Source organism: Melozone crissalis, unplaced genomic scaffold (genome assembly GCF_028551555.1).
Source record: "Melozone crissalis strain CALT ecotype California unplaced genomic scaffold, PUWL_Pcris_2 ptg000057l_1, whole genome shotgun sequence".
In the NCBI taxonomy this organism is placed as follows: Eukaryota; Metazoa; Chordata; class Aves; order Passeriformes; family Passerellidae; genus Melozone; species Melozone crissalis.
The window spans coordinates 4,882,140-4,899,086 of NW_026535835.1; the positions used below are offsets into that span (position 1 = coordinate 4,882,140).

The 16,947-nt window shown below is 39.0% G+C and overlaps 1 protein-coding gene across 1 annotated transcript in view; it reads left to right on the forward strand.

Moving 5' to 3' along the window:
* ZZEF1 (zinc finger ZZ-type and EF-hand domain containing 1) overlaps positions 1-16,947 on the forward strand; it is a 60,646-nt gene that overhangs the window by 17,216 nt on the left and 26,483 nt on the right. The window contains exons 13-31 of the mRNA XM_054287005.1: positions 916-1,131; positions 1,647-1,747; positions 2,083-2,252; positions 3,013-3,146; positions 3,445-3,515; positions 3,954-4,068; positions 4,685-4,844; positions 5,784-5,905; positions 5,991-6,101; positions 6,756-6,922; positions 7,485-7,566; positions 8,136-8,337; positions 9,962-10,110; positions 10,915-11,155; positions 12,661-12,740; positions 13,648-13,741; positions 14,294-14,810; positions 15,435-15,599; positions 16,246-16,365. Coding sequence (XP_054142980.1) covers positions 916-1,131; positions 1,647-1,747; positions 2,083-2,252; positions 3,013-3,146; positions 3,445-3,515; positions 3,954-4,068; positions 4,685-4,844; positions 5,784-5,905; positions 5,991-6,101; positions 6,756-6,922; positions 7,485-7,566; positions 8,136-8,337; positions 9,962-10,110; positions 10,915-11,155; positions 12,661-12,740; positions 13,648-13,741; positions 14,294-14,810; positions 15,435-15,599; positions 16,246-16,365 — 3,017 coding nt within the window. The remainder of the gene's footprint in view (positions 1-915; positions 1,132-1,646; positions 1,748-2,082; positions 2,253-3,012; positions 3,147-3,444; positions 3,516-3,953; positions 4,069-4,684; positions 4,845-5,783; positions 5,906-5,990; positions 6,102-6,755; positions 6,923-7,484; positions 7,567-8,135; positions 8,338-9,961; positions 10,111-10,914; positions 11,156-12,660; positions 12,741-13,647; positions 13,742-14,293; positions 14,811-15,434; positions 15,600-16,245; positions 16,366-16,947) is intronic.

Sequence of the window (16,947 nt, forward strand, 5' to 3'; positions counted from 1 at the left end):
GTCAGCTGGGATTTTTTCTGACTGCTGCAGAGTAACCAGTGCATGTGGATGGCAGGACTTGCTGTTCCTTCAGTTTTATGCTCTGTACCTCACTGAGAACAGACTGATCAAAGTAGGTTCTAAATATTACATATTGATCCTCTGCTTGCTTTTAAAAGCAGCAAATAATTCTTTAACCTGCAAGAATACTGCAGCTGTGGCAGTGAGGAGCAGTGTGTGCAGAGTGAATGAGCTGATAATTAATTAACAAACTTTGCAGGTACCTGTAGAGGTCACAGAACCACCCCTGTGACTTTTTGGAAGCAGGGAGAGATCAAACTTAGCCTGAATCTGAGGCTCAGTATTTTAAACCTCTGGAGGTGATAGACAAGGTATAGATTAAACGTGGCCCCTGTGGCAGGGAGAAATGATGAGGAGGATTCCATGGATATCAGAAGGCTGATTAATTACTTTATTATACTATATTATTCTGTATTATATTACATCTAAACCGAATCTGCCCAAGCACCCAACTCAACTCCACTGCCCAGAATCTCATGACTGTCAGCCCACAGTCCCCACACACACACACCCCCCAGGATTCAACTGGTCAGTGAATCAAAACACTCTCACCAGAATCTAATTACCAATTCCCTTCAGGTAAACAATCTTCCACAATTCATTCCACTTGGGAACAACACAGGAGCAGTAAATGAGATAAGAATTCTTTTTTCTTTCTCTGAGGTTCAGAGAATGTGGATCCCAGAAATATCCTTGGGAAGTTGTGCCTTGCTTTTCTCTGTGAAGAGAAATGGCCACAACAAGGGACTAAGGCTTCCGTCTTCAATCCTCACCTCTGCGCACTCATGCCTTTTAAAATCCCAATTTGTACCAGCTTTTAAACTCACATCTTGTGCTATTTTTGTATCCATTTAGTACTTGATGATAAAGTTCCTGTGCACAAGACAAGACTCAGCAGAGAGGCTCGGGGTGCAAGGGCTCAGTGTTCTGGGCTACCTGCGGCCCCTGCGGGACGAGCCCTGCAGGACCATGAGCTGCCTGCAGTGCAGGAGAACTGAGGAGGACACAGTTTGTGGCACAACTCTGCTCCTCAAGACACTTCACTTCATCCAGCAGCTGGCACAGGATCTGGTATTTTTATGTCTTATGGTTTTTAAGCTTCTTATTTGTCAGGCTGAAAGGAATAAGGGTGTGCAAACAGCGGTTGTGAATGGGCGAAGAAAAGTTGGGGTACTCTTAACAAAGGTTAAAAAGCATGTTGTGGAAAAAAATTATTTATGAAAAATAGAATTCTGTGTATTTAATTGGAAGTAATAAACCTTTGCTGAAGGTTTATTACTTCCAATTAAATTAGATGGAGAGGTAGAGGTTATAAAGTGTTCTGGTGATGGAGAAAAGGGATGGCATCCTAGAGATCCGGAAAGAGGGGAGGATTCTGTGAAGAAGAAGGTTTCAGCATTAACTGCCACATTTAGGCACCAGAATATCCATGAAAAAACTGAAAAACTGGAATTCATGTTAGCTGCAGATTTATAGGATGTATGGCTGTGCTTTCCTTTAAGCCCAGTGCTTAGAGATTTATGTTTTATAAGTGTGTTCTGTATAGATTTAACTTTCCAATCCTGTGTTTTCTTTGCCTTTTTAAGGTTCAGCAGAAGGAGAGTGGATTAAAATACAAGTCATTTTTAGATTTCACAGGCCTTGATTTGCAGCTGTTCTGGAATTTTTACAATAAACTGCACCAAAAGTAAGTTTCTTCTTTTGAGTCTGCTGAAGCCCTAATCAGTGGTGTGTATATAAATAAAATATGCTTTGTTCAGTACTGCAGTTTGTTCTTCCTAAACTACATCATTTACATAAATAACATTTCCCTACTGCTGCCATATGGACTTCTAACTATGAAGTTATGTAGAAGCTTGAGCTGTAGATTAGTTGAGCTGGTAGCTCCACTTCCTTTGGTCATATCTCTCCACTCAGTGGTTTTTTATCTATTTGAAATGGTGACTTTGATAGCAATACTTATTTGGTGAAAAGAGCTGCTTTTCTAGTGTTTTCTTCTATTTGTTATGTATCTTCTTACAGCCCAAGGGAAGAATGTATCTTTGCTCAAACACTGCTGTTGCAGCTTCTCCAGAGCTGCTTCTCTGTACTTACTGGAGATAATAAAACTGCTAAACATCAAGAAACTCCTCAGAGTAAAACAGCTGGTCACACAGAAGCTGCAGAAGAGCTTTATAGACATTTGTGTGAAGGTAATTTTTATTCAATATATTGACTGTTTTGTCTTATTAAATTTTGGGAATAGATTCTCATTCCTAGAGGCCAAGTCAGCTCCTGTTCCTTTGTTTCTCCTTCAGGTCAGTGTGTGCTCATTAGTCTATCACTAGAAACTTTCCTTGGCCCAAAGAAATGGTTTTGCAGACTTCCTGAGAGCATGGTCTGGAAACAGCTGCAATAGAAAACTCCTTATGATTGTGTCACCTGCTTGTAGCACCAGGGAATGTGACCCTTTGGCTATAAAATTACTGGGGTTTATTTATTTCTGATATTGCATATCAGTATAAATGAGCTCATGAGTAGACTGTGAGGTTTACAGGGACACAGGGAAGATTCTGGAGCCAGTGAAGAGAATGGGAATTACACATTAGATTTCATTGGAAGTAGGGTGGCATGCTCTCTATTCAAGTGTAATTTGAAGATTCTCCTGCAGAAGCAAGCTAGAGGGAAAACACTTTATATAGAATCTGTCACATCTTGAAAATTGTATTAGCTTTGATGGGTGTCAAGTTATTATCTTCCTAGAATTCATTTACTTGGTGAATACATATATTCTTTCTTAATATAAATCTTTCTTGCTGTAAGTTAAAAAGTTTCCCCTCCTTTTCTGTGTGTATAATGGGATTGTGAGGGCTTGAAGTTGTGTGGACTAACATTTAATTCAGTTATGCCTCTAACGTATTAGATGGGGTATTAATTAGAACTTGTAATTTTGTTTCCTTTTTGTATGAGCAGTAGTGGATATGGGGGACAGTAACTTCATGCCAATGAGAATGCTGAAAGAGGAAGTTCAGAACACCTTACTCAGTGGAGCAGCAGTTTTTTTCCCAGATAGACAGACCAGGCGACACCAGCTCTTCACCATGATGGTAAACATTGAATGAGAAATTGTTTCTTTAGTGCCTGCTTTCTTTATGCAGAAAAGAGGACAAATCTGACTTGTTATGCTCAAATAATACATACTTTGTCCCATTCAAGTAAAAGCCTGATTTTTTTCTTTGCCTGTTTTTACCCTGCCCCTTTTCTCTCTGCAGCTTATCCAAAGAAAGAGGAGCTAACCCTGCCTTTCTTACAAAAAATAAATAATAGAACACAGAAATTAGAATTCTTTGTCACAGAGGAGGAAAACAGAATGTATCATAAAAACAGATCTTTTTCCTTTTCTAGAAAAACATCACAGAGCAAGAGCATAAGCAATCTGTACATCTTGCCTTCAGATCCTTGTGTACCCACTTCAGGTAAGGGATCCTGAAATTGAAAATACTTGTCTGATACCCCACATTTGTTAATAAGTTTGTATTTATTCCTTTTAAGAAACGTTACTTCCCTGAACAATAATTCTCTGAAGTAATCAACTAATGTTGTTTAGAAAGGACATGCTACTAATCAATATTTTTATTAGCTGAATAGCTCTGTAAAACACTGGCCAAGGTTGGTGCTGAAATCACAGTATATTTTTCTTGGGCTGTCTGCCAATTTTTTAAGTAATTGTTTGTCAGTGCTGATGGTTGGTATTGATTTAATTAGTCTGGAGTCATCAGAACACAAACTTTTGATTTTCATTGTAATTACACAGTAGGATCTCTACAGATCTGACACAAAAAGTACTAAATTTCTGGTTTGGAACTGTTTGGAACGCCTTGTTGTTAGTTGGTAAGAATATCTTTGTTTTGTAGTGATCAAGATCCAGGTGGACTCTTATTATTACCAGAGAAAGGAGTTTCTGCAAATTTTGACATAAGTGAAGTATTATCAGTCATGGACACCCTTCTGCTTGTGGCAGCAAGAGAGGTAAGTGGCTTTGCTCTTTGCTCCTGCTTCTTGCCATGAGTTTTGTAGGCACTCAAACACAAACTGCTTCCATGGATACTGAGGAACAGCTTCCCTGTCCTGGGTACCCCTGTTCATGGCTGTGCAAGTCTGTAGGATTAGCTTTTCCAATCATTTGAGTGTTTTCCTTTAAGCATTAACATTTCATATTAGTAGAGTAGGAAATGAATAATGTTTTTCCAGCATGAACTATGTAAGATGTGGTGTTTTTCCATAGCACTGAAAAGACTCTATGGAGAGACACTGGGATTCAGAAGGAATCATTCCATTTTGAGAGGCTGGGATTGGGCATGTCACTAAGGGAGGTGGAAATGGAGGAGGGTTATTTACATGTGCAGAAAAACTGTGCTGAGAACATCAAGTGACTCATATGTAGCTGTTCCTATTTAAAGTTGTGATATATCAAAACAAAGCCCATCACTTGCTACAGGGTGTTACATGCTGCTTGTCATTTGCATTTCATCTTTTTTGGGGTGAGTGGGATGATTGTGTCCATCCCAGTTTACTTGGTGCATACTGTGTGTCATGCTGCAGCAGAGGATCTCCATTACATTCATTATTGTTCCTTATTTTTCAGTGTGAAATGATGATGCTGGATGTTGCACAGCAAGAGAGTGGCACAGTCTTGTCTTCCTTATTCTGGTCTGTTCAGGGCAGCCTCCTTTCCTGGTGCTATCTGCAGCTTAAAGGCACTGATAATTCAGCCAAGGATCTTGCAGTAGAAATACTGAAAAATTGTAAGTGCTGGGATTGAATACAGAATTAAATGTGGGGCAATACAGGACTTTAAAAAGTGATTTTGCAAATTGCAGTGTAATTAGGGATCACCAAAGGTTGCCTGAGGCATACTCAGAACTGTCATAACATTTTTAATCTCTCTAGGAAGTAATTAGGAGGCATATTGAGCAACATGGAGTTTTAGCTGTACTGATACTCTTACATTAGGAGAATCCTCAGAAAGCATTTCAGTAAGTTTTGGGGGCCAAATACTGAAAAAAACCCCTAAACAACAAATAGTTACAGGATTTCATTTGAACATTTTAATTCCATAGCATCCCATATTTTGGTAAACTCCTGGATAGTGATATGTGCTTTCTTGGATGCTTGTAGGAAGTTGGTTAAGAAGCTGGGTACATCTAAGGGGTTTTGTTGGGTTTTTTTGTGGGGAGGATTGTTAGATTTTTATAATGCAGCAGCTCAGTGTTGAGTTAATTGGGCCAAATACATAACAAATGTGTAATTTTATGTAAAATTACATCATATTTATGTTTTTTTGTATATAAATAAATTTGCTGTATTCCTGTCTTACATTTAAAAATGAAGTTAGGCTGTAGTTAAAAATTCCTACCCTCACTTGTGAGTTCAGCTGCATTTCTTAGCAGTGTATGGAGACTACTGGATACATGGAGCTTGTTGCAACAATCTTGGAGTGTTTGATGAAATTACTCATCACCCATTTTTTCAGTGATATTGTTGATAAGCATGACTTGTTTCCACAATAGAAATATCACAGAAAACTTCTCTGAAGTGTTGGGTGTTGCAGCCCTGGGGCAGCAGATCCTTTCCTGTTGTGTTTGTCCTTGTGCACATCACCATGCTCCTAATGTTTGATAAAGTGAATTGTGGGAGCAAATCTTTAAGGTAGCTATTAAGGATTCTTTTTTTTTTCTCTTCAGATGTGGGCCAGTTCCTGTCAAATATCAGAACAATTTTGCAGTCACTTTTATCTCAATATAGTGGCAAAACAATAGTTGAAAAAATAAGTAGCTCTGTCTTTGCAATGGCAACTCGTCAGCTGGTGAGTGAGCTGTGGGATTTTATCCTGTTCCTGGGAGGGCATGGCTGTGGGTCTGGCATTTCCTGACACCTGTGTTTGCTCCTAGGTCATCTTCTTGTTGGATTTTTGCACTTTAGACATTCCCTACTGTACTCTGCTACAGGGATTCAGCACTTTGATAGAACCACTGAAAAGCCTTTGTAGTGAACCTCATAAGGTAACTAAGGACACGGGCACTATTAAACAGTCTGAAACAAAAACAAAATTGCAAGAAAGACAGAAAACTGAGGTGATTCTGTTGGTGAGCATTGGAAAAGAACTAGAAAGCTTCTAGAAGTGTAGGATGTGTAATGAAATGTTGAGTGAAGAATGAGAAACATATCTACTGATATGGTAGAGTGGTCAGAAAGTGCAACTGGAATGAGCAGCCTGGAGGGTAGATAGGAAGGAGGGGATTCTGTGGGTGAAGAGGAAAACAAATTAAAAATATATATGCTTAACATCTTTAGCTTCACTGCTTGTGGTGATGTAAATAAAATCTGTATGTCTGTAGCACAGATGTTTAAATCTGCATTAGTCATGCAGTGTCTCTTTGTCATGACTGGAGACTTGGAGTCACTTGTTGGTGAGACAGTCTCTTCCTGAGTCTCCTCCAGTGGACTGGGTAGGTTTTGCTTTAGAATGCTTCCTTATTATGATTACCAAGAGACTGGATGTCTTCAGAGCTAATTTCTGTGTAAATCAATGCTGTAGCCTCTTAAATGCCATTTGCATGCACATCTGGCAACTTAAAAGTATAGACACAAGAATCTAGTGTGGTAATTTATTTTTTTCTTACATTTGTATCTAAAAATGCATTTCTGTTTTACAGACAGACATGGAAAGCTGGCAGCAGGAGCAGCCTGTGGTATTGAGAACCTGGACAATGGAATCACCTCATAACTATGAAAATAATTGCCATGAGGTCTCAGTCTTCCTGTGTCATGGGGCAACTTACTTTGAGGTGGAATTTGATGAAAAATGTGAAACTGAAAGGAGGTAATTTAATCTTGTGCTGTGTTGAATTCCAGTGTCTGTCTGCAGAGGGGGCAATTCATGTTTCAATGTGCACTCCACATGTGCCATTTCAATTTCTTTATTTTCCAGAACAGTGCACAATGTGTATTTTTGAATGACCTTGTGCTGAAATCTACCTCTCCTGGCAAATTCACAGACACGCTGTTCATATGAATTTTGGTTCCTTTGGCCTTGATCTGTTTGATAATAATGCTGTGACCACCACAATTTGTGCTTGTGGTACTTATTTTGCCCTCATTCTCTTGGTAACATATCAGGCTACTTCTCAATTAAAGCATTTGCCAGATGTTAGATTTGGCATCCATTATCAATTCCAAAGCACTGCAGGATGGCAGATCTGTGTTTGCTGGGACTTCTGCATTGAAACATGAAATAAATTCCTTAGCAGTCACATGAAGGTGTAGTTCAGAAAGAAGTGACAGGGTACACTTAGATACCGCACTTCTGAAAATCCAGAAGCAAAACCATTCTCCTCCAAAAATTTAAAAGTAAATTTGGAAGTAATGAATTGCAATTTTCACAGGTATGATTACCTGGAGTTTACTGATGCCAGAGGGGCAAAAACTCGTTACGATACAAAGGTTGGCACTGAGAAATGGCCTAAGGTGAGCACCTTTAAAATTATGAACCAAATTATTTAGCCAGTCTTAGGAAGTCCTTATGATTCCTGTGGAAACCTGTTATGTAAGAGGATGTGTGCTTTTGTGCATGGGTGTGTTTATTAGGTGGGGGGCAGGAGATGGGGGAAGAAAGCCTGGAATGCTGCAAATAGGAGTGAATAAGTAAAGAATTCCTCTTTGCTCCTGTTATAAAAAGAACAATGTGAAAAGGAATAATCATGTTTAACTGTCAATAATACATGGATAAAACTTGCTCTGCCCTTGCAAGTTTTTATATCATAGGACAAGTGTGGTCCTTCCTGAGGCTGTGCTCTGTCCTCAAATGGGATAATACTCTTCTAGTTTTTTGATTTTTAATATAAAATTGCTCATTAAGCTCTTGAATAGAAATTTTACCTGCTTAGCACTATGGGTTTCTCATTGAGATGGTGGGGGAAATTAGATCTGTCCAGAACATAATACTGAAACCCCAGAGTTGCTGAAGGGAATTCATTACCCTGAAACGTTCTCCTGTCATGTACATTTGGCAAAATGACTGTTTTGTTGCTCTGTAGAAAGTGACCTTTAAGGCTGGCCCACGGCTGCAGTTTCTCTTTCACTCTGACAGCAGCAATAATGAGTGGGGCTACAAGTTCTCCGTCACTGCTTACGGCCTCCCAGACGTTGCCGTGTCTTGGGGCTTGGATTTACAGCTGCTTGTCTCCAGGCTGATGGGGCGCTTGGCTTCCCGGAGCATGGCCCTCAAATCCCTGCGAGGTGAGTGCCTCCCCCTGCTCCATCCCTGCACACAGGAGCTACAAGGGTTTGCTGTTGAGAATCCCCTGTGAAAATGGAGTTCCTTGTGTACTTGCTGCATGTGAGCGTGGAGGACTTGGTGTGTTCCGAGCTCATGAAGGACTTGGCATATTGCAAGCCCATGGAAAACTTGCAGTGTTCCAAGTTTCCAAGCCCATGGAGGACTTGGTGTGCTCCAAGCCCATGGAGGACTTGGTGTGCTCCAAGCCCATGGAGGACTTGGTGTGCTCCAAGCCCATGGAGGACTTGGTGTGCTCCAAGCCCATGGAGAACTTGGTGTGCTCCAAGCCCATGAAGGACTTGATGTGTTCCAAGCCCATGGAGGACTTGGTGTGTTCTGAGTCCATGGAAGACTTGGTGTATTGCAAGCCCATGGAAAACTTGCAGTGTTCCAAGTTTCCAAGCCCATGGAGGACTTGGTGTGCTCCAAGCCTGTGGCAGACTTGGTGTGCTCCAAGCCCACGGCACACTTGGTGTGTTCCGAGCCCATGAAAGACTTGCAGTGTTGCAAGCCCATGGAAAAATTGCTGTGTTCCAAGTTTCCAAGCCCATGGCAGACTTGGTGTGTTGCAAGCCCATGGAAGCCTTGCAGTGTTCCAAGTTTCCAAGCCCATGGAGGACTTGCAGTGTTGCAAGCCCATGGAGGACTTGGTTTTCTCCAAGCCCATGGAAGACTTGGTATCTTGCAAGCCCATGGAAGACATGGAATTATGGAAGCGATCCTACTAAGCTAAATTGCATTTATAAAATAGTATGGGGTTTTTTTCCATTTAAAATTGTTCCCTGTCATCCACTCCACATTGGGAGTGTGAATATGGAGCAAGCAAACTGAAACAATTACAGGGCTTAGGATACATCTGATTCTAAGTTTCACATGAGCATTTGGTATTGAATGCAATGTGAAGTCACAAGTTAAGTTTGGGTAATTAAAATTGTTAAGTACAGTTAGGATTTTGACCTTGAAGATAAGTAAATTATTTTCTAAAAATTTATTTATTAACACTTATTTATTGTTTAGTTTGAAAGCAAGAACACTTCTCTCTAGCTTCCTAAATCTGAATCCATCCACCACTTAGGGGAAATTAAATAAGGCTAAAGAGGTCCTGCTCCAATCAGTTGATCCATATTTACCTTGGAAAATTAGACAGCTATTTACATGTGAATTCAGGGAACAAATTGAAATGTTTGGAAATATTTTCTTCCTTTTTTAATACAAGCATGCTTGCATATGACAAATTAGGTGTTTAGTAGGAGAGATAGCTTTTAAACTCTTTAAAATCAGAAAATTGCTGTAATTATACAGTGAAAATGTTTGAATTAAAGTCCTTCACTATAAGATATTGATTGTCACTATGAGATACTGATGCTGCCAATAATGAAAGGGTATGTCAGTTTTCTAGACCATGTTAGAAAAGTAGAGAACATTGTTTAATTACTTGTTCAGTCTATTTGCATTAACTTTTTGTTGTGAGTTTGTTACCAGTTTTTTTCCCTACTGGATGTTTAACATTTATTATTTTCATTAATCTGGAAAAATGAAGAAAATTATTTAGTAACTAAATGGTCTCTTCTGAATTTCTTGCAGAATTAGGTAGTGAAGCAGACTTGCCTCCTTTGAAAGTAACCTCAGTTCTTAATTCTCCTCTGTGGAAACCTGTCTTCAGGCATCAGCTGTGTCCTGAGGCACTCCCGGGAGCCAGGCAAAGCAGTGCCAAGCACCAAGACAAAAACGAGGTACCCACTCACCCCCTGCTTGTGTTCCCTTGGCATGAAATCCCTGTGGATCACAGAGGGATTGGCTTTATGGAGTTGGAATGCCCTTAGAAACACACTGCTGTGCTAAACTTGGATCATTTGTGCTGTTGGATTCAAATACCAAGAGGGAAAGAAACTGTTGTTCTGTGCCCTTTATAATTTCCATTTTAATGGAATCATCACATGGTTTGGAGAGTGTGGTATTTTCTGGGGCCCCCGTGGCAGGAAGGAAATGATGAATCTGACTCCATGTTCTTAGAAGGTTAATTTATTATTTTATCATATTATCTTATATTATATAAAAAAATGCAATACTAAACTATACTAAAAAATAGAGAAAGGTTACCTACAGAAGGCTAAAAGATAATAATGAAAACTCCTGACTCTCTCCGGAGTCTCAACACAGCTTGGCCCTGATTGGCCAAAGAGTGAAAACAACTCCCAGCAGAATGCAATGGAACAATCACCTGTGGGTAAACAATCTCCAAACACATTCCACATGAGCACAACACAGGAGAAGCAAATGAGATAAGAATTGTTTTCCTTTTCTCTGAGGCTTCTCAGCTTCCCAGGAGAAAAATCCTGGCAAAAGGATTTTTCCAAAAAATATGACAGTGACATGAGAGACTTCTGAAGATCATCTCATTGACTCTCTACCTTGTACAGGGATGTGTTTTATTGCTCAGTTTGCTCAGGAGCAGTGGATAAACTGCAGGTTGACTTAGGATTGCACTGTTTCTCTCAGGTATTACTGCAGCTGATGTGTTGTGCCTTTCTCTGCAGGCTCGGAGCTCTCCCCACGACGTCTGCCGTAACTTTCTTATCGACTTTGCAAAATCAGATCCTGCCCAGGACTTCAGTGGGCAAAAATCTGAACTTTTCAAAGGACTTATACAGGCATGTAAAAAACAGACCCCAAAGACAGATATAGTTGCTGGTCCTACTGTTGATCAAGCTGTGAACTCAACATTTGCTGCTTTGGTGTATCTCACTCCAGATTTATTTGAGAAGCTTCAAAAATATGGTAACTCTAATATTATTAGATTATCTTAATAATGAAGACTTACAGTTTGTAAAAGGCTCTCTTACAGCTGAGTTTATAACATATAAAAATCAGTTCAGTGGGGCAATTTAAAGATGTTCTGTAAAAAGGTATAATTTAGGCAGACTAGGTAAGCTTTCTCTCTAGAGTGTTTATTTTTTATTGACATATATCTTTGTCTTCAGGGCACTGGCAAAATAATAATCATCAGAAGCTCTTATTCTATAAAGATATACCTAAAGAGAATAGTGATGTCCTCTGGGGCTTTAATTCAGAACAGTGTGGCTCCAGTTATTAGAGGTTCTTGGATCTCCATTTTCTACGTTGTACCTTTTCTAAAAAGCCAGCAAAAGTCTGTTATTAATGTTGGGGTTGGAGGAGGTGTGAGTTATCTCCCAAAATGCCATTCTGTAGAAATCAACCCTGCCATCCTCAGAATCATTTTTTTCCAATAGAAGATAATGTTTTGCTTTTAACTTACTGGCCATTGTATTACCATTTATGTATTTTTCAGTAGGTTAAATGAGGAACTTTTTGACTCACAGTATCCTTCCATTAAATTCATTGATATGTTTGAAGTATTGGATAATAAGATGTTACTTGGTTTTGAAGGATTTCATTTTAGGTTTTTACTTTTTGTCATAATTTTGACACTAAACATTTTACATTTTCATAGAATGATTGAGCTATTTTTTGAGCTGTGAAGTTATGAGTAAAAGTGGCTGACACAACGACTGACTTGATGACTAATGTGGTTACTGCCTTTAGTCATTTTGTCTGTGTCTGACAATTGAGCTAATTTTCTGAGGGACATTGAAAACTGGACAAATATTAAATGAGTGTTTGAGAAATCCATCCCACTGTTCTGTCAGTATCTTCATCTGCTGGGACAGGCTAATTTCAGGATTCATGTTCACCTGTGCTGTGGGAAATTTTGAGAGGGGATGCTGAAAAGAATACAGGAGAAAAATTAGAAAGGGAGCATGGAAGAGGGAAGACTGAATAAGAATGTCTTTTCTCCATAGTCATTGTCAGGGCAGTTTGAATGGAAACTGATTTGTCAGGTTTTTAATTTTTGCAAATTGCTCTTGAAAGTCCATTCCAGAAATTCATAGTGTAAAACAGTAAACAGATACATCTATAGAGTTTTAAGTTACTGCTAAGCATTTGTTGATTTTTCTGATAAGCTTGCATCAGTGTTATTGCATGCATAAGGAAGGATTTTATTTTCCATGGCTTCAGGCAGCAATTTTGGGAAGAGATGAGAAAGTTACTCGTAAATTAACTTTGTAAATAAATCAATCAAGGTGCAGTTTGTGTATTTATGACATATGAATGTTGGCAGGTTTATTCTCTATTTTTCTTACAGGTATAATTCAAGTATTGACTAAGAGATGAAGGGAAGGCTGTAGCCTAATTTTAGTTAAGCAGTTGTATAAAAATGGAGCTGTAAATAAACAGGACTCTCTTCTTTCTCTCATTTCCAGTCAACAGTGGAGGCAAGGTGCCTTTGAGTGATGAGTTTGCACAAGTATATTCCCTGGCTGATTCCATTAGAATATGGATGGTAAGAACACTCAGGAGGATCTCTCTTAATGTCATTTACTTTAGTACTTTACAATGCAATGTTAAGGAGTAGGGTGGAACAGTTTTTCCTTCAGTTATTCTCCATCAGTTATTTTCACTTTGAAAGAATGTGTGTTAACTTTGAAACTTTGACTTAAATGTTTAATTGCATCTTTACACTCCTCTCCTTCCCTCAGCCCCAGATTTGTCATCATGGGTAGTAAGGACTGAATTTGACTGAAAATCAATTAGATTTGTTATCAAATTTAAATTAATTAGATATGTGTTATATTTTAGCAAGAATGTATGTTATAAATTAGAAAGATTCTTACATTGCAGTTGGAATTCTTTTGAGGTATATCACAGAAAGAAGTGTGTCTTAGACATCAATCCATTGTCTTGTGACTTTCTTCCTCCTCTTTTCTGCCTAAGTTCCTGGCAGGTTGATGTACTAGAGTTACAATGGGTGCAGATGCATGTTCAGATGAGTAATTGCCTTTGCCCATTGCATGGCAGGTGATGTTTGCATCTGACAGAGCTTGCTAGGGGGGTGACATATTTTTGGATTACTTTATCTCACAACTAGATGTCTGTATTTTCCTGAGTGCTGAGGGTACAGGAGATACCTTCTTTTCCTTGGAGGACTGGTGCACATCAAATCACAAGACAGGGAATGGCCTCAGCCTACAAAGCTTGAGCAGCTCAGGGTGAGGCTGTTACTGCTCTGACAGTTCAGGTGCTGCTCCTTTAGGCTCCTGGGTGGTTTGCTCTGCAAAGTTGGGAATAATAACTACAGTCATCTGTTCCTGAGATTAAATTCCTTTCAGTCATTACAGTCTTCATCCTGCCTTGCTGTATAGAGGCACAGAGAGAGTCATATTTTAACTATTTTAACATCCTGTCTACAGTTGGAAATGAAGCAGAAATCCCTGATGGGGAGGGGAAATGATGCTGAGGACAAGCAGAACACAGAAGCAAGTGAGGTGAACCCAGAAACTCTTGGTGAGTGTTGCCTTGTATGTGTGAGCATAGGTAGCTTAGGAAAGCATTGTAAACCTGAAGGCATTATTTTTGCTGTGAAAGGTAAGTTAGCAGCTTGGGTTAGTTTTTCTTACCTTAAGAGATAACCTAGTGTACATTGGATTAATTATCTGGGATTGTGTTTTGCTATTCTCTGCAGAAAACAGTAAGAAGGTTCTGCAGGGAGTGACCTTTCACTCAGGTCACCTGGTTATGAACTTACATTCATCTGTTGTTGTAGATACTTCTTAGCACATTTAACTGATGTTAGGACAGCAGCTGAATGTTATTAGAACAAAATGTGTTCTTACTGACTACTCTGTACTTCATATGGTTCAGTGTGATTATTCAGATTTAGCATGTGGAAATCTGAACTTAAGCAACCCATAGTATCATGATCAGTATAACATGACAGTATTTTCTGGCTGTCTCAACTGAGAAGAAATAAGATAAATCACTTGCTTCCTAAGCATAAGACAGCAAATTTGTTGTTCTATTGTCGTGATTTTAACTCTTCCAATTTTTATGCTGCAGCAAAACTCTGTGTGCAGAAGAGCCTTTTGTTACTGAACTTTTTGCCTATAAGAGCAAAGACAAAAGATTGTGCCTCAGAGAGTTTGGAAGGCCAAGACATGGATGATCCTCAGCAGTATGTGAGTGATCAATGCCAAAGACAAGGATCAGCTGTGGACATGGACTTCCAGGCAGCCCCATCGGTGTCATCCAGTGCAGGAATCCACCCTGTTTCAAAAGAGGGAGGTCAAGCATCACAGTCTGATCTGAAAGTTAAACAAATTCCACACCTCCACGAAGCAGAAGCTGCATCTGCATTTCATAGTAAGCCTGTTGAGGGTACAGTTTCCCAGCAGGAAGATGTGTCATCCCCTCCTTCCACTCCCACCCGCAAGTCTCAGCTGGGCCGTGGCAGACTGAGGCTGCTGTCCTTCAGGTCAATGGAAGAGCCAAGAGCTGTGCCTACTGTGAAGGAAAAATACCCTATTTTAAAGAGCATTTTAGACTTTATTAAGGATCAATCACTTTCACATGAAAGGTAAGCAAATTGAGAATATTGTCAGTTATACAAAAGCTTGTCTTCACACCTCTTCAGGTGGATTAAAATATTTTACCAGCAAGCTAATATGGCAGAATATTTTATATATAAACAGTTGTCAGACTTAGGTATCAAACTTCAGTTATTCACAAGGATGTAGGGACTCAGAGAGTACTATTTCATTTCATTTGCTTCCATCACATAGAACAGAATGTAAAAAACAGTCACTTGGCAATTGATTGTCTTGCTTCCTCAGATGTATTTGCAGAGGTGTTTTGCTTTTTGTCTACAAAAGCAAAGCCATGGTGTATCACTATTACCAATCCTTGGTACCAAATAGAGATGAGTTGCATCTCTCATTAAATTACCTGGTATTGTGAAAACAAATCAAAAGAGAGATTTCCAATTCTCAGCTTGTCTGTTCTGGGCTCTAGAACATGGAGTGGTGCAGGAAGAGCTGAATTCTGAATTCATCACTCACTCCAACTAATACACTGAAATACAGCTGGAAATTCAGATACAAAGCAATTGTGTAACTAGTCAGGCACTTCTTGAATTGTTCCTTTATTTGTGTTGTTTTAAGCACAGTGTTTTGGAATTTTCACTGATATTTTTTGCTTTCAGTGTTTTAAAGGTTCTTGCTTTGAGAAAATCCCAAGGACAGAGTATTTTGGAAGTGCTCAAGACCATCCGCCAGTGCCTGGACTCCCTTGGGCAGCCACACTGCTTTCACCCACCCTGTGTACTTTTTCTCCTAGAACTGCTAGCCTGTCAGAAAGATTTTACAAAGTAAGTCATTATTTAGGCAAATCTCAGCCTTGTGATTGACTGTCTTAGTTCTTGAGTTCCTCCAGCATGTATTAGACATGAGTAGAAAGTTCTGCTTTTTACTTCATGTGGATAATAAAAATATAACCTGAGGTTAATTTTCAGGATAGTAGGCATATCAAGAAATGTGTTCTTCATTTTAAAAAAATTCCAAAAATTAATTTTCTTTTAAGTGGCACTCAGTTGCACAGAAGTTCATGCCATGAACATGTTTAACTCTGATTTTTGTGTTGTGTTTGGTGCTGTCACAACTCTGTCTCTTGGCTTCTCACTTGTCAGGAGCTTTCTGTGGTCATCTTGCAATGCACGGGCTTCCTTTAAGATCTTGATTAGATTTTCGTAAAGCAACTTTTTAATTTAAAGGAGTGTTCTCTTCTTAGTGCTATGAGAATATTCTCTTTGCCTGTTCTGTTTCTTCTGTTTCCTGGTACAGGATTCTTTCATTTTTGTTTGAATCTTCTAGACTGCATTTTTAAATAAAACTTAACATCCTTCCCTTCCTTGTGGAGAGGGGTTAAAAAGGGTCTGTTTGTAAAATTTGCACAAATCATGCTACCTAAAGTATCACAGTGAATTTAGACTACTAAAATAACTCTTTAACTTGCAGCTACTTTGGAAACTTGGAGGGCTGTGGTGCTGAGCTGCACAAAGAGATTCGAGAGTCCTACTATCAGCTTGTTTTGTTCCTGGTAAATTCTGTGAAGGGATTCAGTACAATTAATGACAGGTACAGTACATTGTTTGCTTTATTTATGTGATTTCTTTTTTTTGCATTTCTCCACACCTCCTCCTTTGTAATTTCTTATTTTTTATTTAATGTCTTCATTAATTTTGTCTTTACTTTCCATTATTTACAGAACTAAATGAGGAACCTTGATCTTGTGATCAAAAATGCCAAGTTGGCTTTTTATTAGGAAATAAAGGAAAGCACAAAAACTTATCAGTGTTAAAAACTTGACTTACTGCATTTTGTAGTTACAATTCTGCAGTGTGTCTCTCAACTTAGTAGTAAAATACTAGAAATAGCAAATTTATCATGGAATACTTGGACAAGGGTAATGCCACAAGAAACATGGTAATCTGCAGCCATGCTTTAAAGTTAAAACTGATGTTTTGGCAACATTCTGGTTAGAATTTGGAGGGTTTATGGCCAGGTGTCTGAGAGAAATGAAAATTTAATGGCTATAATGGCAGTCTCTCTGACAATAACTTTCAAGTCCTATGTTCAGTTTCAAGTGAAAATGTCAAAAAGGTTTCAAACAGAATAAATTCCTGCAAATGCCAATAAGGTGCTGTACTGTAGAGAAGA